The sequence below is a fragment of the Oculina patagonica genome, chromosome 14 (assembly GCF_052425735.1).
Source record: "Oculina patagonica isolate OP01 chromosome 14, crgOcupat, whole genome shotgun sequence".
NCBI lineage: Eukaryota > Metazoa > Cnidaria > Anthozoa > Scleractinia > Oculinidae > Oculina > Oculina patagonica.
In genome coordinates this window covers 25,395,923-25,420,371 of record NC_135771.1, presented here as the reverse complement: position 1 = coordinate 25,420,371, position 24,449 = coordinate 25,395,923, and the positions used below count along the sequence as shown (strand labels likewise).

Here is a 24,449-nt window from a genome sequence, read left to right as displayed (position 1 = left end):
ACAAATATTTATCAGTTTCCACTACAAAAACGGCAGCAAACAAAAAAATTTTAAAACGTTGTCTCATATAAAGTCATAGCGAATAGGACAAAGAGGTAGCAATCATTTTTTATTTCCTTTATTTATTTTCGAATATCATAAAGTAGTTTGACTTCAAGCAATATAAGCATATTTTAATATATTTACATACATTGTAAGCCGCCGGCCATACACAGCCTTCCCAGCCCTATATAGCCCTTCATGTACATTAACATTAGACTGTCAACAGCCTCTCTTCGACACACTATTTTTAAACGCGCTCTTAGATCGAAAAAATAAGAAAAATAGAGGGCTGGAAACAGTCTACATGAACATTCATTGTCATACATAGTCCTACATAGCAAAAAATAGCTAAACTTATTTTTCACATGGCTCGTTTTCCTTTGTTCTTCCAGGCTAATTATATTGAATAAACCCCGCTTATTAGCAACTGTCTGAAAAGCTGGGGGCGGCTTTGATTGTAACAGGGGAGAGCGGGGCTGATATCTAATATTCCCCTAGGGGATTATCAACTTAAATATTCCCCTCGTAGCAAAGCCACAAGCCTCGCATTACAAACAAAACACAACTTTAATTTAATAACGTTATGATTTATTACGAGAAATGCATTCCGGTACACATCATCATGGGCCAGCGGTTGACGCATACCGTATTTACTCGAATAAGCGCCGCCCTCGAATAAGCGCCGCATTTGGGTTAAAAAAGTTAATAAGCGCCGCCCCGGAATAAGCGCCGCAGTCCCGATGCGGCGCTTATTCGAGGCATTCCGTCTAACTAAAAACAGCACTAAAATAAACTATAAAACAAACTTGGACATTTCTATCCATCAAAGGCGATGATTTGCAGTTCAACGTGATTGTTTTACAGCTCGCCCAGTTTTTCTATCCAACATTCTTATCAATACGCAGTTCTGTAAATGTTGTGAAGGCCGCAAACTTCTTACTAGCGCCACTTCTCTCTTTAGCAAGAGACGAATACTGATAATCTATATGACGCTATTTTCAATTACTGTGAAAGGTTAGATTCTTTGTGGCGTCCAAATTTTAAATACCGTATTTACTCGAATAAGCGCCGCGGCGCTTATTAAATTTTTCGCACCTCAAGTGCGGCGCTTATTCGAGGGCGGCGCTTATTTAAAAATTGCACGCCACAAACAATGCCATCTAGACGAAACTTCTACAGTGACTAAAAGAAGGGCATTTTGATTGTCAGTATTCGTCTTCTTACGGAAGAAAGTAGTTGCGCTTGCTGTCCCGACAAAGTTCACGGCCTTCAAAACGTTAACAGAACTGCGTATTGTAAGAATTTTGGATAGAAAAAAAAAAAGAATGGTCGAGGGGCAAACAATAACTTGAACTGCAAAACATTGCTTTTAATGAAAAGGAATTTCCAAGGCTGTTTCAGAGTTGCAATCTAGTGCCATTTTCAGTTATACGGAATTCTTCGAACAAGCTAGCACCGCATCGGGTCTGCGGCGCTTATTCGGGGGCGGCGCTTATAAACTTTTTTGTCTCAAATGCGGCGCTTATTCGAGGGCGGCGCTTATTCGGGGGCGGCGCTTATTCGAGTAAATACGGTAAGCGCCGCACTTGACGCGCGAAAAATTTAATAAGCGCCGCGGCGCTTATTCGAGTAAATACGGTACGACTGACCGGTATAAAACATGTGCATGTACATGAAGTATCTGCCCTCCGCCCCGAACCTGTCCACGTGCGCTGGCAAGAACTCGAGAGACCTTGAGATGACTTCAGGCGAAGTTTTCAAAAACGAGTTGCTATATCCAGTCCTAAATATGCTTAGAGCGAAGGACATTCTCTGCGATACGACAATCCGAGCTGAAGGCCAGGATTTCGCCGCTCACAAACATGTTTTGTCTGCTGCAAGCGAGTACTTCCGAGCCATGTTTGCCAGTCAAATGAAAGAAACGGAAAGCAATGTTGTGGAGTTACAAGGGACAAAATCAACGACGGTTAGCAATGTCATTCAATTTATTTACACTGGTAAAGCAAATATCGATTCTACTAACGCACAAGACTTGGTAATCATCGCGGACTACTTGATAATTCCAAGTTTAAAAACAGAAGCATCACTTTTCCTGCAGGGCTCAATAGATGCTTCCAACTGCTTGGCTTTGGAATTTTTTGCTTCTCAGTATAACTGTGAGACACTAAAGCAGGCTGTAGGCACTTATAAATTGAAAAACTTTGTAGTTTTTTCAAAAACTGAAGATTTCAGAGGGCTGGATTCAGAGAAACTCAAAGAACTCATTTGCAAGGACGATTTAAATGTATCGAGAGAGGAGGAAGTATACGAAGCAGTAATTGCTTGGGTTGAACATGACCTGCCATCAAGGGAATGTTTACTTCCTGAATTATTAAAATGTGTAAGACTGTTCTCAATGTCGAAGTACAATCTGCGAGAAATTCTCAATGAAGAGTTAATCAGTAAGAATCCCGCTTGCATGATAGAGGTTATCAATGCTCTGGATTTCTTTTTGTTCCCAGACCGCTTCCACGACATGACACTTAAACCTCGTTTGTCCTTAGATAAATATGAGCACGTGGTGATGCTTACAGGTGGTGTAAACTCCACTGGCTTTAAGCTAGATACTCAGTGTTTTGTACCCTCCACTATGACATGGGGATCCCTACCCAAGATGCCTCGCGGTGGATCTGAGGGCGGTGCTGCGGCAGCTGCAGTTTGTGGTGGACTCTTGTACATATTGGGCGAGGACAACGAATTGGATCAACCATCAATGTTTATTTTTAACACTGAACAAAATAAATGGATGTCCCAGAGAAATACATTTGATGTAAGAGACTGTTCAGTCACATGTTTCAATGAAGAACTTTATTTGATTGGTGGTGATGTAATGAATGAATTTGACACGAAATTAAGCTCAGATGTTCAAATATACAATCCAGTACTTGATGAATGGAGGAAAGCTGCACCAATGAAAACTTGTCGTGCTGGTCATAGTGCAGTTGTGCTGCAAGATCATATTTATGTAATTGCTGGTCATAATAATGAAGTTTGTCTGAACAGCGTGGAGTGTTACAATCCATTAACTGACCAATGGGATGAGGTTTCAAATATCTCAAAAGCTCGAATGCAAGCTGCATGTGCAACGGCAGCTGGAAAAATTGTTGTTGTTGGAGGATTGCGTGACCTTACAGATGATTCAAGCAATGGAGCAGGGTGGGTGTGCAGAAATGTGGAACCTTCGTGTGAAATCTATGAACCAAGTACAAACCAGTGGAGCCTGGTGTCTAGTCCTGGTTTCCCTCGGGCAGCCTGTAGTGCTGCGAGTATAGGGGACATGGTTTACCTGTTTGGAGGACAAAATCAATTTGGCCTTGTGGATGCAGTGGAGTGTCTTGATATAAGGAGTTACAAATGGAATCTCATATCCATTCTTATGCCCTATGAATTTTGTCGTTCATACCTACAAGCAACAGTACTTAAAATGCCAAAGAAGAATATTGTTAAATATTCTTCTGATCTTTATATCGAAGTAGAATATTGTTAAATATTCTTCTGATCTCTATATCGAAGTACAATCTGCGAGTAATTCTCAATGAAGAGTTAATAAGTAAGAATCCTGCTTGCACGAAAGAGGTTATCAATGCACTGGATTTCTTTTTGTACCCAGACCGCTTCCACAACATGACACTGAAACCTTGTTTGTCCTCGCGCGAATTTTTTATGTGCATCCTTACTGGGCACATAAACATGTGCGCAGAACCCAGTACCTGATGACAGTTTCAGTACATAGAGGACGAAGGATAATCCGAATAAGTTCATTGTGTCCAACAATTCAAACCACAAATGAAGATCTCTGATATTGGAGACAATGAACTTATTCGGATTATCCTTCGTCCTCTATGTACATGTGCGCAGTCGCAAACAAAAAGTTTCGAGTATTTAAATTTTCCCGCCAAACTTCAGGCTGAGCTCTTTGACGTCACGCATACATTACCAGCTCCAAGATCCTCTCTTAGATGGCGGCGTTCAGTAATGTTGAGTTTTGGGAAATATTTTGTAGGGTTTTAGTGCACGTTGGAGGCTGAAATTTTGGTGAATAACATATCTTTGTATAAACTTTTATTGGCATAAAGAAAATAACTGGCCATTCTGGAGTGAACTTCTTCTTTAAGTAAATGCAATGTTTTGACCGTTTGACCACCCATTGCAAGTCAATGCTTTTTTGCAGTTTACTTCAAATACTGAATTGCACCTCGTAGCATTTTAAATGGCTTTATGCAAACTTGAATGCACTTGCAACTAAACTTGCGTGTCCGTTTGGCCACCAAATGCAAGTTTGTACACAAGTTGAACTTGTGACAATTTCCGTCCACTTGTGTTACCGTTTGGCCAGTGCTTAAGTTTGTGATAAGTTTCTGAGTTTTTTCTATCTTTTTGTCTAAAATCCATTAGGTCGTATTCTAAAGACTTTTTTCAACAGCTTGATGATTCTCAGATTTTACCATTCCCTACCCCTAATAAATGCCCCTTTCCTAAGTTATTTCTTTGAAAACTAAATAAAATTGAAAAGTAGACAAGATTAGAGTATATACATTATTTAGAGAAAATAAATACAGTTGAATCCTGATAAATCGAACCTTCAAGGGAAATCGAAAAAGGTTCAAGATATCGGGAGTTCGAGTTATCAAGGGTAAAATTAGTAAGAAAATGACCTGGAGGGGAATCGAAAAAGGTTTGAGTTACGCGAGGGTTCAAGTTATCGGGATTCAACTGTAGTGCTTTTTTTTCTGTTAGTGCAGTGGCAGATCTAGGGGGGGGGGGGTCCCACCTTATTTTTAGGCCAAACTAAAACACAGATCCCTTTCAAGAGCTGCTATCGCATTAAAATACGCAGTTTTACATGGAAGAGTAATATACAAGTCCATAGGATATTCAAGTTTCCAGCAATGTGATTGGCTACTTACTTTCTCTGCATATACCGGTAGTATATATTTTTAATGCCAGACGTTTATAAAACTTTCTGCTTTCATTGCTTATGATACCTTTTTTTTTAAGTTTAGAGTAAAAAATAATTACTTCTTATTCTAAAAACTTTTCAAAACTTTTATAACAATAATTATATTGAAATATATATTGAGATTATTATTATTAATTATTAATGTTGTTTATAGTGGTCATGCACTTTAGCTTCAAGATAGCTAGTTTGCAGGCATGCACTGAAACAGCAAACAAATATTCTAAATGAACATAATAACATGATTAAAAATCCCAACTGGCAGGGGGCAGACCAGTTGGCTATATACAAAGCATGTCCGAGGATTTGAACTCGGGACGACCGAGAAACAAATCCAGCTAGTGGCAGGGTGGAGGTTTTGAACCCGGGACCTCCGAATTACAACACCAGGGCCCTAAACCACTCGGCCACGCTGCCTCTGTAAAGAGATATTTACATTATTGTGTTTGAGTGATAAATTTCGGATAGGGGTGTGCCGCCCAGGTTCTTAAACCCTGACCCTATTTAAGGATAAAGAAAGCGAAAATTGATACCCTTTTTAAGGCCCAAAACTGAAAAATGACACCCTATTTAAGGGAGGAAGAAACGTTCCGTGACGACACAAATAACGGCTAACCGCGCACAGCAAAACACAAATTTTTATAAAATCAAAATCGCTTTACTAACACTTGAACGGATGCTTTTTTACGTTTAGCTGGGCGTTTTTTTAGCTGATAGAATTTAGGTACCCTATCTAAGGATCACACCGGGAACACATTGCCAAAAGGAGCAAAAAAGATAGCCTATTTAAGGACTGAGAACCTCAAAAACCATACCCTATCGGGCGGCACATACCTATATAGCACATATATGGGAGTACCCCCCCCCCCCCCCGGGTATCTATATCAGTTTATGAAAAATATAAAACTTTGTATCTATCACTACTTGCATGCTCCTTTATTGTTCATATACCGTTTATGTTCTGTTTGTCATAAATCGTGATTGCAACATGAACATGTTCAATCTACTAATAATTTTGGTAATAATCAACTTTAGATACCCAGGGACAGTTTTTGGGGGTGGAGCGAAGAGAAAACTCGTCCCACCTTGACAAACTACCCTTGTCCCTGGAGGTGTGTAACAATAAATTAATCTGAAAAATTGACAGAAAATTGTAGTCCGATAATAAGCGCTGCACCCTGATTAAATGCTGAATCAAATAAACACTGGGTCCACCAATCCAACTTTGAAATAAACAACAGGGGCATTTAATTGAGAAAAATTAGTACGGTATTTTCAAAGATCCCTGATTTTGTGATCTGTCTTCTATTGGAACAATATGGTGTCATCACTTTCCAATTTGCATTTTTAGTTGGAAAACGACTAATTTAAAATTAGGTTTAAAGGAAATTTCTCAGTGCAAATTAGAAAGCTCAAGGCATCATCACAGTGAGAAACTATCAATGAACATATATTTTTTCGTTTTCAGCTGATGGAAAACCCAGCGTACAGTAAAATAATGAATACAGCATGTTTACAGACTTCACTGTTTTTGGTTCATATTTTGGCAACAAAGACGAAAGTTATATTTGGCGGGTACATACTATTTGGTGCTTGAAACTTTCGGTTGTAAACTCAACATAAATGCATCAGAGCACAGGCTTACCATCCTATGTTTATGAGGTAACATATGCCTAAATGTATTCACCAATTGCTATTGTAAATCTGCCTTGTTTCAACAAAAGGTTCCCAGCAGGCTGACAAAAAGACCTAAAACAGCAAGTGGCCGCAAACGATAATGCTGTGATTCGTGGGATCTGCTGAGAGATCTGATCAGCAATTAAAATGAAATAACAAACAAGACTGCAATGCTGATCATACTACGTGAAAAGTAGACTTTGCGTGACACCAACACAACAAGAACCAATACAGGAGGAATGCAAGGTTCCGCGGACAGCTGTTTCGTCCATATTCAGACTTCAGGCTACACCGCGCTGATGAGTCTCAATAAGGACCAAACAGCTCTCTGCGGTTGCAATTCTCCTGAATTGTTTCTTGGTGTCTCACAAAGTCTACTCTTCAGGTAGTATGATAAGCCCTGCAATCTTGTTTGTTAAAATTTAGTAACAGCCACCCACCCTCCCCCTGAGGGTGCTTGGCTAGACCACAGGGCTAGGCAGAGTGCCTAGTTACTCTCGATGACAGCCAAGCTGCCATAGCTGCAGTGGCCAAAAACATGCCAATCATGAGAAAAATACCATGTCATTGCTCTGACTGGCAAAGTCTGGTGAAACTGTCCCAAAACTTGACTATGCCCCCCCCCCCCCAGAAAGCCAGCAGTTCGATGCCTGACCCCTAGGGCTGGTAGGTCTATGACTTAGCTACCCGGCACAACCTTCCATGACGGAGCCCCGCTCAATACCTCAAAATATGCCGACTGCTAAATGGTAGTCCCTGCAAGTATACAATAATAACTCAAAGTAAAGATCAAATTTGTGGTCTTTATTTCTTTTAAATCCTTCAAAAAACCTCTCAACTCATTACTTAAAAAAATAACCATTATATTTGTATTAAAACTTAATAATACACTTCAAATTCTTTTAACTCCATTAATTATCAACTTAAACAAGCCTGACAGCACATCTGAGATCTTCAAAATAAATTGTTTAACTTAAATAGACTATTATACAATCAACTATTTAACAATTATCCTGCGAAATCACGCGGAATATCGCCTGATACTTAGCGATACTTATTTTAGCCGAGTTGGCTAAAATCAGACGATATTCTGAAGATTGAGCAGGATAATTGTTTTATTATTCAACAAATTGTCAACGAAACACATTTTGCAGATAAAGAAACTGTAATTATGCAGCGCTTTACACACATCTTCTTAGCAGTGGAAACCAAAAATTGCATAACTCGCTTAAAACGCCTCGGATCGGCCTGAGAACCGAGATAACAACAGACATAACGACAGGACATTGAGGTAAGTTGATTTTATTGTCAAAATCTCATTATATTTAGCTATAAATTCGAAAGCGTATTCTCCCATACAAACCTTCATAAATGAGAACCGTTGTAACACATTTTACCTAAAAACCAACACACCCGGGAACACAACACCTCCATATGCTGCCGGTCGAGAGTCACGTTTCGCATACGGTTACAAGATAGATTATGTTGAATATTTTAACTCCTCTAATTGTGAGCTTGGGCCGCCTGTGGTAAGTTATATACACTTTGAACTTTGAATGTTTTTTTTTTCACTCGCCTGTTTATAACTGAAGTTTGGAGACCGCCATGTAACATGATGTTGCCAAGTTAAGCTGCTTGTCGTTCTAAAACGCGCCAGGCGTAAAGATCTCCCCGACGATCCACAGAAGACAGCAAAACTGTATTGCACAGTCAATAAATGCCTGCTGGGTCGGCTACTGAAAGTTCTTTCATTGTCCAGAAACAAATATGACCGCTTCGTTAGCTTTCCGTCGTTACATGCGTATGCGGTATCAAGCTGTCATAACTTTCTCTTGAGGGGTAGGGGACTTGGCGCGGACACGACAGGTGGGTCGGGAGGGGTAGGGAAGGATGATCAAAGGATCTTTTGGGGCTTGAAATTTTCGATTGCGGAATTTTTTTCTGTATAAGTATAAAACAATCTAAAAATATGTGGTAGTGCTTTGGCTGCGCGGTAGTATTAGCAGGTTACACTTTTTGCCTCTCTCTCCCCTCCCCCTTCTGCCAAGCCCTGCTAAAAATACAGCGTCCGCCCCACAGCTGAAGGAGATGTGTATCACGTGCAAATGAGCGCAGTGATTGGATATTTGCTTGTTTTGACCACTGCCGAGCAAAACGAGCAAAACACTTGCACGTGGAACGTCAGCTGTTGGCGACAGACAGCTCTTGCCTGGAGACTTTTTGTGAGTATTTTTGCTAAATATTTCCCACTACCTCTTCATTATTCTTTTCTTTAGTAGCTCTAGTGAATGGTGGTTTGTTTGAATTTGTTTTCCTTGCACATTTGGGACGAATAATGTATGTAATGAGCGAACAAAGTTGTCCTGTTAGCGCGCGAACGGAAGGCGACGGACTAATTTCATTTCTGTTTTCTGTACTTGTAGAAAAACCTTCTTCTCTTCAAAGACAGAAGGCTGAGCAGTAACAGGCTTCTACTACGCAAAGCAGAGGAGTTTTTCAAGAGAACCGTCGCCCTTCTCAGAAGAGATGGCCCAGAGTTTTCGAAGTGGCAATGGCGCCTTCGTTGACAGTCTCGGCACTTGACGTAAGACCTTGTCAGACGACTTTACATTTCCGTGGTAAGTTTTCACTATTTCACGAAAATTTTGTTTAAGAAGGTTGTTTAATAGAATACAACGTGTTTATTAATTGCTGACTAAATTTTTGTCCGGTATATTTGGCGGTTAGTTCCACTCTGGCTTGCTCTCGGTTTTAATAAATTTATTATGCACCTAATGTATATCCCGCGGGGGGGGGGGGGAGTGCGGGCCAGGGGTGGGGATTTGACAGAAAAGTAAAAATTGCAGTCAAGTTCCTGAGGGTGGGAAAAATATTTTTGTTCAAATGTACCTAAGAAGACCCACCCAGGGGCAGAATTCTAAAACAAACTAACAAGTACTTTCTACATACCTTTATTTTCTGTCAATCAGTGTGTTAATCCAACCGTTTCAGTATTCATATTGAAAACAATAAAAGGTCACGGACGTCTTAGATTTCCCTCAGGATTCCTACTCCAAATGTACTTGAAAGTAAAATATTCTTAAAATCGCTATTTTATGACTAAATGGCGTTAAAAGTGGCAGATAAATGCCGATGAAAAACTCAGAATCGTACCTTGCAAAGAAGCATATGATTTCCAAAGCCACGAGAAGGAAGAACTTGGTAACCGCGTCTGAAGATTGGATCCAGGCGCTTCCCGGTCAAAGTCAAATGTCCCAACCCCCGGGACGCGACTCGCAGTCAAATGCCCGACAGAGGGGATCGTTCTTGTTGTCAAATCCCGTGCCTTTGCCCGCTCTCCCCCCCCCCCCCCCCCCGCGGGATTTACATTGATAGGTGTATTAGTTCCAGCCTCGTTTGCTTGCAGTTTATAGCTCCTTATTTGTTTGTATTAAAAAGGGAAGCACACTAAGAGTTTCTAAAGCTTTTAGTTCGAAGGTCGAAAGCTTTTGCCGCTCAAAAACATTCATTTTATACGAAACAGGACGTGGGAAAGTTCTGACAATTTTTGTCACTGTGTTTATCAGGCCAAGTAAAAACCAAATGTTTCTCGTCCCCGCCCACTTCATTTTTTGGGGCTGCTCTTTTTTAAGTTTTTGTTAATGGAAAAGTTGGAATTCTTTAAGACATGACTTTTGTCTGCGTTTTAATACGAACTTGGGCCAAAATTTCAAAACCTCGGCACACTAGGTCCGTACTGGAGTGGTCAGGATTTATTTGCAAGTTCGCTCTTGAGAATTTGACGATTGAGGAAATAACAAATAACCAAAAAAAGAAAACGCCTGTCCCCTCTATTTTTTAATAGAAATCCGGACATGAAACATTCCCTTTACTTTTTATTATTAACTTAGTAGTTTCTCTTGTTTACTATATCTGATACAGTGCTCGAATTTAGAAAAAAAAATCCAGATTGTCCTTATGGCAAATGCCGGACAACCTAACCCCTGAGTTTGGAAGTAATGCATTCAAAAGCACTAAGATATTGTGAATTAGTAAGTTTTTACCTCTGGTTAATGATTTTCTAGCTCTCTGATTGGCTCCCTCTGCTACGAATCTGAGCCATTATCCTTAAGTTGACCTAATTTTTCCTTGTTAGCAGACGGAAATAATTTCGTGATTCACGCCAAGTTTCGCGCCAAGAAATTAAAAAATTTTGGAAAAAGTGGCAACGTCAAACACAAAAAGCCACACAAGTTCGGGCAGAAAAAGAGCATCTGTTTAATTCATTTAAAGACACTCGAATAAAAATGTGTGGTTCCAGAAAATATCCCTACCCCCCACGGATAGTCACTGGAAATTCCGAGGGGGAGGGGGATTTAAACCCAGAAATTTCCGAGGGAAGGGGAGGGTTCAAGCTTCTTTTCCAGAGGGTAAAGAACATTAAAAAAATTTATAGTAACACACAATCGATCTGAAGCACAAAGTAAATACTTGCGTAAGGAGTTTTGTAAAAAAAAGTTCCTTTCCATTGAGGTCAGGTTTACATCATAAGCTTTAATGTTTCTGTTTCCAATTTGAGTTTCCAAGCGTTTGCTAGCGCTACAATTCCAAAAGCACTTTGTTATTCTTCGCGACTGAGTCAAAATGGCGGAAGTGACAGGCGAAACTCATCCCCAGACTCCCACTGTTGTCTCGTTTTTGCTTCGACATATAGAAGACGTATGGAGTTTTCTAAACCTAAGTTTGATTTTAGTATCGCTATTGCTGCATTGGAAAAGTTTGGTAACAGGTTCTTTTCTAAAGGGTATGTTTTTTCACGACAAGAGCGATCTTTTTTTTTTTAATTTTCCACAAGTTTTCTTGGGTCACTTTTGCTCAACCTTCCAGAAGGCCTGGCTGCTCAGCTAGTAAAATAACTTTGGACGAACGTGGTCGATGCATTACGAAGATGTTTCCAGTTACGATATCAAAGGCAGCCGTTTATGAAGTTGCTGGGATCTTCAAAGGATAAATCTTAATGAGTATCAACCAACTAGTGGACTAATGCAAATCCTGCATTTTGATTGGCTACGCCTCAAGAGGACTAATAGTATTAGTCATCGATTACCAAACGAGCGTGACTCTTTCTTTCGTTTTATTCCAAATAAATCTTTTTTCAACTTGCATTTGCTAACTTTATTATTGCTTTTAGAGAAATGACAGCAAGGTTTGTTGTAAGTTGTGATTTGTATTTATTCAGATTCACTATCAGGCGGCTCAACCAGTAGCCAAAACAAGGCAAAAGGTTTCATTATTTACGGCCTTAATTGAATGAACATTTAATCTGTTGCGCTTTTGTTTACGTTCTGCTGCTTTGTACCTCGCTTTCAGCAAACTGTGTTGTATATGATAACAAATTGAGAATTTAACTGAATAATAAATGTATTGCAAAGCAGATATTCGAAAAACCAAAGCGAACAACATAAAGGCCAATGCAAAGTATCTGTCGCAAATTACGGACGGAATAGGAGTCACAAGTTTCATCCTCAATGCGTTGCCTAGCACGTGACCAAATTATTTTGTATCTTTCAAGGGTTTCTTTGTGAGCGAACTTTTATTTTGCTTGTGATCGTGATTTACAAAGCATATTAACACAATATCAATTGATAAGAATTAATTTGGATTCAAGTATTTCAAAGTTTTTGGCAAATTTACCACGGCTAGAATTTCATGGCGTTGCTAAAGTAGCGACAGTTGTTTGATAAATTTTCAGACATAAGGCATATAAACACAAGGTCAATCGATAAGAATAAGTTTGGATTCGAGATTTCAAAGTTGTCTGCAAACTTATTTTTTCATTAGAAACAGATCCTTGGATAACACTTGTTTTCGAGAATACACAGACCACGGAGATGCGAAGGGCAAGGTGACCAAAAAAGTCAGCTTTGTTTAGGCCTGTGGTATGCAAAATGGTTTTAAAATGTGATCTACTAATGAGCTTAATAAACGCACATAAACGCACACGCATCAAGCTCTAAATGCAAACGCGTTGGCTCCGCGTTGAGTGGTTCGCTTATCTTCGAGCGGTACTGTATATCAGCTCATATCCAGTCGCGTCCTTAAAGAATAACTGTCAATTACTCCAAATCAGTTTTTAAGTGCATTCCATGCATTTTCGAAATATCATTATTTACAGCTGTAGCTCAATTCCTACCTGTAAATTAAGGTTATATACTCCTTTAGATATTCAAAGATATTGTTTATTTGGGTTAAGTTGCCTACCACTAATTTCAGAACAGTATAGACCAAAAATCTGCGAAAGCCCTGTGACATAGCTCCTTTAACAATTCTGTGTGTTCTGTTTTACAGCCACAGACCAACCAAGCAACTATCACAGGGAAATACAGCAACATATACCAATATGCCACAAGGATATCCGGTGGTAAGCCAACAATAACAACACCGATACTTTATTTAACCACGCGACACCTAGGAGCGCAAGCGCTCGTTAAAATGTGTGCGTGAACGCAAAATTGTATAAAAGAAAAAAAATTATATAATTATCTAGTACATTATTGTTGTAATACTATGATTACTATTTATGTAAAGCGCATTAGATCATATATGCATGGATTTTGCGCTATAGAAATAATAATAAAGTTAAGTTAAGTTATGTAAATATGTGTTATACAGTACCGCTCAAAAGTAAGTTACCACCCTCTCGCGAGACTCGATTCTCGTCTCGCTCTCGTCTCTCGAGACGAGACACTTGTCTCGCGAGACGCTGGTAAAAACTGCAAGTTCACGGCTCTAACTTCTCTCGAGATTTTAATTACCCATTGTTAACCATACATGTAGAAAAAATAAGCGAGCGAACATCGCCTAGCAAAGATTACCTGTGGTTGAAAACAGAAAATGAGTCGTTTGACATGTCGACCATTCAAGCGAGTTCTTTCTTCCCCGAATATCGCTTGAATTCCAAAGCAAAAGTCTTAGTCAAAGTTGTATGTTTTAAATCGAAATCATTTCGTCCGTGGCTTAAATCACGGTTTTCAATCAAGTAAAGTAACGCTTCGAAATTTATCGAGCGATCTTTGCACGGCTTTCTGGCGGTAAATTTCGTCTGAACCCTGTAGCGGCCAGAGAAATTATATTTGATTGGTTCAACAAGCCTACTTTCGAATACTTGTTACATATGCTATCCCAAACTGAAATTTAACCGTTACCAAGAACTTAAAAGGCTAAACAGAACAAGCGAACTGCAAGCGAACTCCGTATTCGTAGTTACAAGTAATGTTGACAAGTTGTTTATTTACACAGCATTGTCTGGGTACCTCTGAGAGAATTCGCGTCATTCTCGAACTGAAAATTATATCCATGTTTTGCTAGCGTTGAAGACTTGGGGTTTTTTTCTTGTTTACGATATGTTAAGCTATTACAGCCACGAAAAACTTTATAACTGGCTTCACGAGTTCCAGCTAACATTTTTCACACGTGAGCGGCGATGTTGGCGGTAAAATTACTGTAGTTATGTTTGTGACGTTTGAGCACGTTGGCGGGACTCGAGCCGTAGAAATCGTAACACTGATTACGAATCCAGCGTCAAAATTAGAATTGAGCGAAAAAGAGACATTCATTCCGCTCAAAATAGTACTAATCGGTAAAAAAATCTAGCTGAACGGCAAATAAACTTCTCATTGATTACAAGCCGACATTTGCATAAATCACAACTTTGTCGGCGTTCGTCGCCTGAAAGATAACACATTCCCCGCAAAAAATGTCGCCGATTCCTCAATCTTCTGTGAAACTTTTATTTTAATAAACGCTCGCACTTAATGTGTTCTTTTTCATAACTTCACATTACAACTTCCAAGCCACGATTCGGTGGCAAGCGTGATGAAAAGTCAAGAAAGCATAACAAGCGTGACCTTTGTTTACACACCGGCGAAGATTCACCGTCAGATCAGACAGTTAAAGATCTAAAGACAGGAAAACCTCTACGGCAGAAAGATTTCGCTTTCTTTATTTTCGGGTCATGTTTAAAGCGAGAGCAGTGCTTTTAACAGGCGTCTTAACCTCTGATTTTTTTATGGTGCTTTCATTCACGTTTTGCATTTTTGATAAGATAAATTCTTTTGCGACGCGACAAGTTTCGATTCAACAGCTTCTCATGCTAGCACGCACGCAACATTTAATACAAACCCGTGAAGATGTTGCAGTGTAACGCAAGTGCTCTGCTTTTGATTTTCGATTTTTGAGTTGCTTTAATTCACCTTTTGCATTTGTGATAGAAAGAATATAGTAAAGAACAGCAAAGCGACGACTTTCGATTGAAAAGCTCTCTCGAGTTCGCTAGCACACACATTCATCTCAAATGGAACTTTTCTTACCAGTAAAAAAACAAACAAACCGATCGTTGCCAACAAATCAGCAACCTTTCAATCAGGCAAAAACTTCGAATTTTAGTTGACAAAACGGCGAAAACTCTCGCGAGAGATTAATCGTTTTCTCGTAAGATAATTGCCGTAATTTATGCCAGACATTTCCGCTTCGTTGATTCTCGCGAGATGAGAATCTTGTCTCGCGAGACGAGAAACTCGTCTCGCGAGAAACGAGACGAGAGGTGGTAACTTACTTTTGAGCGGTACTGTATAATAGGTGCCTAAAAAGAGTGTTTGTTGATGGTGGTCCTGCACCAGGATCTTCATACATGTACTTCTCTGATGCTGATCTTTTGTGTTGAGTTGTAGTGCAAGCAGAGTTTGGTCAATGTGTGTACAAGCAGAATCAAGAACTGGTCTCCCTCAAGGCAGGCAGGAGAACTGTAAGTCTAAATAATAATAATTAAAACAATCTTCCAAGTTGCAATCATTTTGGTTGCCATGGTACTAGAATTTTGAAACTGGCAACTTAACTATCACAGGAATAAACGTAAAACTGTAAACCAAGTCGCCAGCCCGGCGACCACAAGAAGACTGTTTCAGAGTCGAGCAAACTATTGCAGGAACTAAAAAATGGATTGCTGGGGAAAATATAACAAAATGTTTTGGTTTAGTGAACTGATCTTTTGATTTTTAATTCTTTTGTTAAGTTATTTCCGGGAGAAATTTTGTGGTAAAATATTGTTTTATTCACGTATGTAGATTTACCAATAATAATATATTTTGGTGAACCTGTGGGCACCATTTACAAATTATGTGAAAGTATATTGTTCTGTTTTCTTATGGATCTGCACATTTTCGGGTGCTATTTTTTGTAAGTTCCTTTTTTTGTAATACAAATTTATACATGCACACACACTTTAACAAGGGTTCTTGAAAACTAAACTTCTTGAAAACTAATTTTAAATCGTCTTGCTTTGTGCACAAAAGTTGCACACCAGTTGTACAAAAATTGATAAGCCCTCCTGTTAGAAATAACTCTTAAACAATTAACCAGAGGGCTTCAAACAATGTTTGAATTATTTTCATGGTGTACAGCATCTGCACAGCTGGCTTCTGTTGGAAAAACTCATTCTTAATGAAAAAAATTGTGGTACACCTGCTGATTGCCAAGACATGCCCACTTTGTTGTGGTGATGATCATATGTCTCAAAGTTGTCTCTCCCCTGCAAGGGCTGCACCCTTTACTTTCTTTCACAAATCTTGAAATACTGTTCCAGTGAGCAAAAATCTCGCATTTTCACGTCATTGAGCAAAATAATTTATAAATTGTCTTATTAAGTGCACAAAAGTTGCGCATAATTTTACAATTCTTATCTCTTGTGACCAAAATTAGCTGCACATTTTCTAAATTGTCAATTTATTATTTCCAAGCAACATGTCCAAAATTGATTAAACTTGATGGGCCCTATTGTTAGTATAAACTCTAACATTAATTATATAAACCAAGGGCTTTAAGCAATGTTTGAATTGCCTTCAAATGATCATGTGAAGTAGGAGCTCATCATATTGGCTGTGGTCTTTTAATTGCTGCAAACTCTGCTGTTGTTGCTCTGATTCCATCTGCTGTGGGATCCTGTTTGACAAGTATATCAGTGGAGCTCTTGAAGTAGATCTTTGAGCAATTTTGCACCAGCATCATCTTTGTGCAGGCGGTCTGAGATGCGCAAGTTTTGACAGTGGCAGGAAAAAGGTCTTTTGCCAGAACTGAACGGCATTTAAAGGAATTAGAAAAAGTTAAATTAATTTGAACTCGGTTAATAAAGACACACTGGTCAGTGGCCAGAAAATAACATTCCCTAACAAAATAAAATCAAGCATAAAACTGTTTAAAAAAAAACAGTGGATGCAGGCCGGACCATGCAACGAAAAATAACACAACTTGGCTTGTCTGCTACTAGCTCTCTTGCTTTAGAAATGCCCATACCAAACATAGCTCTTTTAGATTGTTACTGTGCTGAAAACAATAAAATTGAAAGAAATGGAGCTCTCAAAATACATGTAGATCTTTTGCCTCAGCATCCCAGCAAGCAGGCAGTCTGAAACTGGCAAGTGTACATTGTTGACAATGGCAGGGAAAAGGTTTTTAGCCTGTATGCTTTCTTCTATGAATTTCTCATTGTCCATCTTTGAGGAACTTCTGGCTGCATTCTTCACAACTAAACGGTATCTTAAACTTGGTTAATCAAAATGCATCTGTCAGTGACCAAAAAATAACATTACATCAATCTACATGTATGTATTGACCTACCTAAAATGGATTCCATCCATGCATGTATTCCTATAGCTAGGTTTAGTCAACTGTTTAACAAAACATCCAAAGTTATAATTATCTTTTAAACTCATTCAGTAGATAAGTCCTGGACTGAATAGATTGAGAGTTCTACTTAAATTGTTAATGAAACCAGATTTATTGTGAGGCAAATTTTATTGGCAAATATTTCATACCTACCTTCCTTCCCAATTCCTTCCTTAATTTGTTTAATTCCTTTTCATCCTTCTCCTTCTCGTTCTTCCTCCTCCCCCGCCCCCCGTCTTTCTCATTCTTCAAATTTTACTTCTGCAGCAGCTGGTTTCTGTTGTTGCTATTGCTTCAGCAAAGGCTTACTTTTCTTATGTGCTATTTTCAGATGCCACTTCAGTGAGTCTTTTCGATTGAAATCATACCCACACTGAGGACAGTCATAAAGCTTTTCCCCAGTGTGGGTCCTCATATGTCTTACGAGGTGGGCCCTCCATTTCACGGAATAGCTGCACAAAGTGCATTAAAAAAACAGTGGATGCATAAAACAAAAAACGACTGAGTCACAGAATGGAAAGTAAAATATCCATTTAATTTCAATATTCTTGTTCCAAAATATTTTTGCAAGTAGGCGTGTAACATTACATAAGTTGCTAAGTTGGTGTGCTGAAAACAATTTCGTCTTTTGTGAGATCTCATTTGACCTTGTCCTTTGACCACTATGTCAAAGTGAAGGTCTTAAAATAGATCTTTGAGCAATTGTTCATCAGGATCTGCTGCATACAAGTAGTCCCTGCGCAATGGGAAGTTTGCATTGTTGACGATGAGGCTTATTCCACGAGGGGTGCTGCTCATGTCATATCTGTTCTCTGGAATTTTTAATTAACGAAATCTGGCTGGGGGAAAAGACTTACAACTTTTGTTAACTGTTAAAAACATGTTCGGGTCACAGTACCCGGACAATTTTGAGTAGTACACATGAGAGACGACATCTCTAAGGGATGACAGATATGAGTGCCGTTTAGGCATGCTTGTATACTCTATAAAACACCACTTTTTGGGATTATGCCCGAGACTGAAAGGGTTTGTCGAGTCAACATATACCGGTAAAGGCAACATGCATATTTGCACTGTAATGTTATAAATTTCCATATATACAAAAATAAACTAAAAAATTGGAGACCTTATACAAAGCTACGATAATTACAATTCAAAAGCTAACCTTGTGTTCTTTTTTAGCGCAAAACTCCAGTATTACAATGTCAGTGTCAATCGGACAGTCTCTTTAAGCATGCATAAATTATGTGCTAGAGCAGAGAGCCACTCACTTCTCGTAGTAGAGCACATGTAGGTCTTGACTTTTCTCATGATGTAAGAAGAAATGTGAGAACTGTTGTTTCATTTGGGTACAAGACCTTCTTTGTGGTTTTGATGGTCTCCATCCACTAGACCACTTGTTTTCTCCACAGTATGTGCATACCATCCATCCATCCATCCATCTAAGAACTTCATTGTCATAGGCTACTTGTCAGAAAGTAGCCTATGCTTCTTAAATCTTATTAAATCAATCAATAATTTACACAGGATATATTTCACTCATATCAACTTCCATCTTATAATTGACAAAAAAAATTAATTTCATAAAAAAAAGCATTACATGACCGGTTTGTATTTCAGCACATACGTGGCCTGGTAAACCAGGACCCCTCATTTGTAGTGTTAGCCACATACCCCGGTGCAGTTAAAAAAGCCAAGAGGAAGTCAGCCTCCAAAGCACTGGCAGTTCTTAGGGCAGAGTCAAAAATGGCACATGCTGATGCTGAATGCTGAGGTCGCCTTCTACAAGCTTCGACGAAACAATTCCGCCTTTTGTGAGATCTCATTTGACCACTTCGTCAAAGTGGAGGTCTTAAAATAGATCTTTGAGCAATTTTTTTATCAGGATCTGCTGCATACAAGTAGTCCCTGCGCAATGGGAAGTTTGCATTGTTGATGATGAGGCTCATTCCACGAGGGGGTGCTGCTCATTTTATATCTGTTCGTCCTAATCTCTTTTCTTTCTTCCTCCTTCCTCTCCTCTTTCTCATTCTTCAAATTTTACTTCTGCAGCAGCTGGTTTCTATTGTTGCTGTTGCTTCAGCAAAGGCTTACTTTTCTTGTGAACTATTTTGAGGTGTCGCTTCATTGAGTCCTTCCTATTTACTTGCAACCCACACTCAGGGCAGCCAAAAGCCTTTTCCCCAGTGTGGGTTCTCTATGTCTTTTCAAGTGGCCCTGCCATCTGACGGAAATTTTACATAAACTGCATTGGTACACCATCTATAAAAAATAATAAGAACCTTTAACAATATGAATTTGAAAAGTCAAGCAATGTATAAAACTCTGTGTGATGACATAGTCAGTCAGGTCACTCGAAACTCCTGGCATTAAAAAATTATGGAGGAAAAGACTGGCAGGGAAAGTTGGATACACATATTAGTTCCAAAAAAAAACATGTTCCCGAATATTCTTATAAAACTCACTCTATGTTAACCTTTCAGTCATTTTTTGTTTCTATTTTTGGTGAACTTGTGGGCACCATTTTCAAATCATGTGAAAGTATATTGTTCTGTTTTCTTATGGATCTGCACATTTTCGGGTGCTATTTTTTGTAAGTTCCTTTTTTGTAATATAAATTTATACATACACACACACTTTAACAAGGGTTCTTGAAAACTAATTTTAAATCGTCTTGTTTTGTGCACAAAAGTTGCACACCAGTTGTAAAAAAATTGATAAGCCCTCCTGTTAGAAATAACTCTTAAACAATTAACCAGAGGGCTTCAAACAATGTTTGAATTATTTTCATGGTGTACAGCATCTGCACAGCTGGCTTCTGTTGGAAAAACTCATTCTTTATGAAAGAAATTGTGGTACGCCTGCTGATTGCCAAGACATGCCCACTTTGTTGTGGTGATGGTCATGTCTCAAAGTTGTCTCTCCCCTGCAAGGGCTGCACCCTTTACTTTCTTTCACAAATCTTGAAATACTGTTCCAGTGAGCAAAAATCTCGCATTTTCACGTCATTGAGCAAAATAATTTATAAATTGTCTTATTAAGTGCACAAAAGTTGCGCATAATTTTACAATTCTTATCTCTTGTGACCAAAATTAGCTGCACATTTTCTAAATTGTCAATTTATTATTTCCAAGCAACATGTCCAAAATTGATTAAACTTGATGGGCCCTATTGTTAGTATAAACTCTAACATTAATTATATAAACCAAGGGCTTTAAGCAATGTTTGAATTGCCTTCAAATGATCATGTGAAGTAGGAGCTCATCATATTGGCTGTGGTCTTTTAATTGCTGCAAACTCTGCTGTTGTTGCTCTGATTCCATCTGCTGTGGGATCCTGTTTGACAAGTATATCAGTGGAGCTCTTGAAGTAGATCTTTGAGCAATTTTGCACCAGCATCATCTTTGTGCAGGCGGTCTGAGATGCGCAAGTTTTGACAGTGGCAGGAAAAAGGTCTTTTGCCAGAACTGAACGGCATTTAAAGGAATTAGAAAAAGTTAAATTAATTTGAACTCGGTTAATAAAGACACACTGGTCAGTGGCCAGAAAATAACATTCCCTAACAAAATAAAATCAAGCATAAAACTGTTTAAAAAAAACAGTGGATGCAGGCCGGACCATGCAACGAAAAATAACACAACTTGGCTTGTCTGCTACTGGCTCTCTAGCTTTAGAAATGCCCATACCAAACATAGCTCTTTTAGATTGTTACTGTGCTGAAAACAATAAAATTGAAAGAAATGGAGCTCTCAAAATACATGTAGATCTTTTGCCTCAGCATCCCAGCAAGCAGGCAGTCTGAAACTGGCAAGTGTACATTGTTGACAATGGCAGGGAAAAGGTTTTTAGCCTGTATGCTTTCTTCTATGAATTTCTCATTGTCCATCTTTGAGGAACTTCTGGCTGCATTCTTCACAACTAAACGGTATCTTAAACTTGGTTAATCAAAATGCATCTGTCAGTGACCAAAAAATAACATTACATCAATCTACATGTATGTATTGACCTACCTAAAATGGATTCCATCCATGCATGTATTCCTATAGCTAGGTTTAGTCAACTGTTTAACAAAACATCCAAAGTTATAATTATCTTTTAAACTCATTCAGTAGATAAGTCCTGGACTGAATAGATTGAGAGTTCTACTTAAATTGTTAATGAAACCAGATTTATTGTGAGGCAAATTTTATTGGCAAATATTTCATACCTACCTTCCTTCCCAATTCCTTCCTTAATTTGTTTAATTCCTTTTCATCCTTCTCCTTCTCGTTCTTCCTCCTCCCCCGCCCCCCGTCTTTCTCATTCTTCAAATTTTACTTCTGCAGCAGCTGGTTTCTGTTGTTGCTATTGCTTCAGCAAAGGCTTACTTTTCTTATGTGCTATTTTCAGATGCCTCTTCAGTGAGTCTTTTCGATTGAAATCATACCCACACTGAGGACAGCCATAAAGCTTTTCCTCAGTGTGGGTCCTCATATGTCTTACGAGGTGGGCCCTCCATTTCACGGAATAGCTGCACAAAGTGCATTAAAAAAACAGTGGATGCATTAAACAAAAAACGACTGAGTCACAGAATGGAAAGTAAAATATCCATTTAATTTCAATATTCTTGTTCCAAAATATTTTTGCAAGTAGGCGCGTAACATTACATAAGTTGCTAAGTTGGTGTGCTGAAAACAATTTCGTCTTTTGTGAGATCTCATTTGACCTTGTCCTTTGACCACTATGTCAAAGTGAAGGTCTTAAAATAGATCTTTGAGCAATTGTTCATCAGGATCTGCTGCATACAAGTAGTCCCTGCGCAATGGGAAGTTTGCATTGTTGACGATGAGGCTTATTCCACGAGGGGTGCTGCTCATGTCATATCTGTTCTCTGGAATTTTTAATTAACGAAATCTGGCTGGGGGAAAAGACTTACAACTTTTGTTAACTGTTAAAAACATGTTCGGGTCACAGTACCCGGACAATTTTGAGTAGTACACATGAGAGACGACATCTCTAAGGGATGACAGATATGAGTGCCGTTTAGGCATGCTTGTATACTCTATAAAACACCACTTTTTGGGATTATGCCCGAGACTGAAAGGGTTTGTCGAGTCAACATATACCGGTAAAGGCAACATGCATATTTGCACTGTAATGTTATAAATTTCCATATATACAAAAATAAACTAAAAAATTGGAGACCTTATACAAAGCTACGATAATTACAATTCAAAAGCTAACCTTGTGTTCTTTTTTAGCGCAAAACTCCAGTATTACAATGTCAGTGTCAATCGGACAGTCTCTTTAAGTTAAATTGGTCTACTGTTGTATAGTGCAGTTAGCATTTCAGTATTTTAATTGTTTCCTTCCTTCCCTCCTTTCTTCCCTTTGGAGATGAAGTTGGTAAATATGCTTTTAAATAAATGTGGGTCACTCCTGTGTGGTGCAAAAAAGTCTGTGCTGAGTCTGCAGTGACTAATTCCCCCAAGCTCATTGCCTGCATTACCTATTACCTTTGCTTTCTTCCATTCAGCTCCTAGTGTGAGGCTCTGTTGTCACGCAATCACCGGCTAAGTCGCACAGGCTAACCTAACACACTAAAATTTGAATGTAGGACGTTCTTCTTTCTTTTAATCACTTGTCACTTTTTTCATTTAGTAAAGAATTTTACACTTTTTTTTACAACGAAGAAACTATGAATTTCCATGTTTTTTTACCTGTTGGCTCAGGAAGGTAACTCACTTTGAAAAAGGATGAGTCATTTTTTTCCTTTAACTCTGTGACTAGTTTTTACTTATCTTTCAAGGGCAAGTCTGGGCATAAAGATCATGTGTCAAACACAGAGCCAATTTTTGGCTTGGATGGCACGGCCAAATTTTCTCACCAACTGGCCCTAAGTGTCTCCTAAGTGTCTCCATTAAGAGCATTTTTTTTTATGTCCCACTATGGAACTGAATAAAAATATAAAAATTATGATGACAATATTTTGTAAAATTTATAGATTAGAAATATCATTTAGCAAATCACAAAAATTTATATCTATTTAAATCATTATCCTGACCATCCCCAAAATTTGTTTCATTATTTTTTAGATTGATCAATCATTACACGCATGACCCAATTTAAAGGGAACACTTCTCTTTATGGACACCTCATCATAGAAAGTGGTTTTGGTCCCTTAGGCACAAATCGATTCTCGGTCTTAAGGCGTGATGCTTTTTCATTTATTTCCCCGTGTTTGGTATTAAAGCCAAAACACGTCTATTGCATCCTTTCATATTAAAACAAGGGTTCAAAGCCTCCATTGAGTCCAAGTTTTAATACTTTTATTATTATTATTGCTGTAAATAATAACAGCCTATAAAAAGTACAGCTGATTGTGATAATAGCTTAGTGAGCTCACTAAGAGAATAGTTATCAGCATAGATTGATAAAGAAAAAAAAACACGCAAGTCTGCACTCAGGAAGCCTGTCATTCTCGTCAGGGGCACAGTGACAGACCAGTTAGAGAGTTCAGGCATAATTCTGACGACAAACGTAGGGTGAAAGCGCGCGCGGGGAGACGTTACATTAATCTTTCTTTTTCATTTATTTCCCCGTGTTTGGTATTAAAGCCAAAACACGTCTAATTCACATCTTCATCTAGACTTTTAAGCAGTTTTGCTTCTGACCTGTTGTAGTGATCTTAAAATAGATCTTTGAGCAATTGTTCATCAGGATCTGCTGCATACAAGTAGTCCCTGCGCAATGGGAAGTTTGCATTGTTGACGATGAGGCTTATTCCACGAGGGGTGCTGCTCATGTCATATCTGTTCTCTGGAATTTTTAATTGACGCAATCTGGCTGGGGGGAAAATACTCGTAATAAAACAGAGAAGACTGCAGTAAGATACACATTAATTACAGCTTTTGTTAACTGTTAAAAACATGTTCAGGGTCACAGTACCCGGACAATTTTGAGAAGTACACATGAGAGGCGAAGTCTCATCCCTAGGGGATGACAGATATGAGTGCCGTTTAGGCATGCGTGGCTGGCTTCTGTTGAAAAAAAAAAA

General features: G+C 38.7%; 1 protein-coding gene and 1 long non-coding RNA gene across 2 annotated transcripts; both read left to right on the top strand.

The window, feature by feature from the left end:
- Positions 1 to 1,742: 1,742 nt before the first annotated feature.
- Positions 1,743 to 5,449, top strand: LOC144637888 (kelch-like protein 24). The gene has a single exon (XM_078496979.1). The coding sequence runs from the start codon at positions 1,781 to 1,783 to the stop codon at positions 3,566 to 3,568; it is 1,788 nt and encodes a 595-aa protein (XP_078353105.1). The 5' UTR covers positions 1,743 to 1,780; the 3' UTR covers positions 3,569 to 5,449.
- A 3,437-nt stretch (positions 5,450 to 8,886) lies between these two features.
- Positions 8,887 to 15,833, top strand: LOC144637448 (uncharacterized). Its single transcript, XR_013567725.1, has 4 exons — positions 8,887 to 8,937; positions 9,139 to 9,333; positions 13,043 to 13,115; positions 15,424 to 15,833. It is a non-coding gene; the product is annotated as an uncharacterized LOC144637448 (long non-coding RNA).
- Positions 15,834 to 24,449: the final 8,616 nt, after the last annotated feature.

Bases quoted from the DNA above. Each gene is read 5' to 3' on its own strand.
- LOC144637888 (XM_078496979.1), top strand. From the start codon at position 1,781: ATGACTTCAGGCGAAGTTTTCAAAAACGAGTTGCTATATCCAGTCCTA.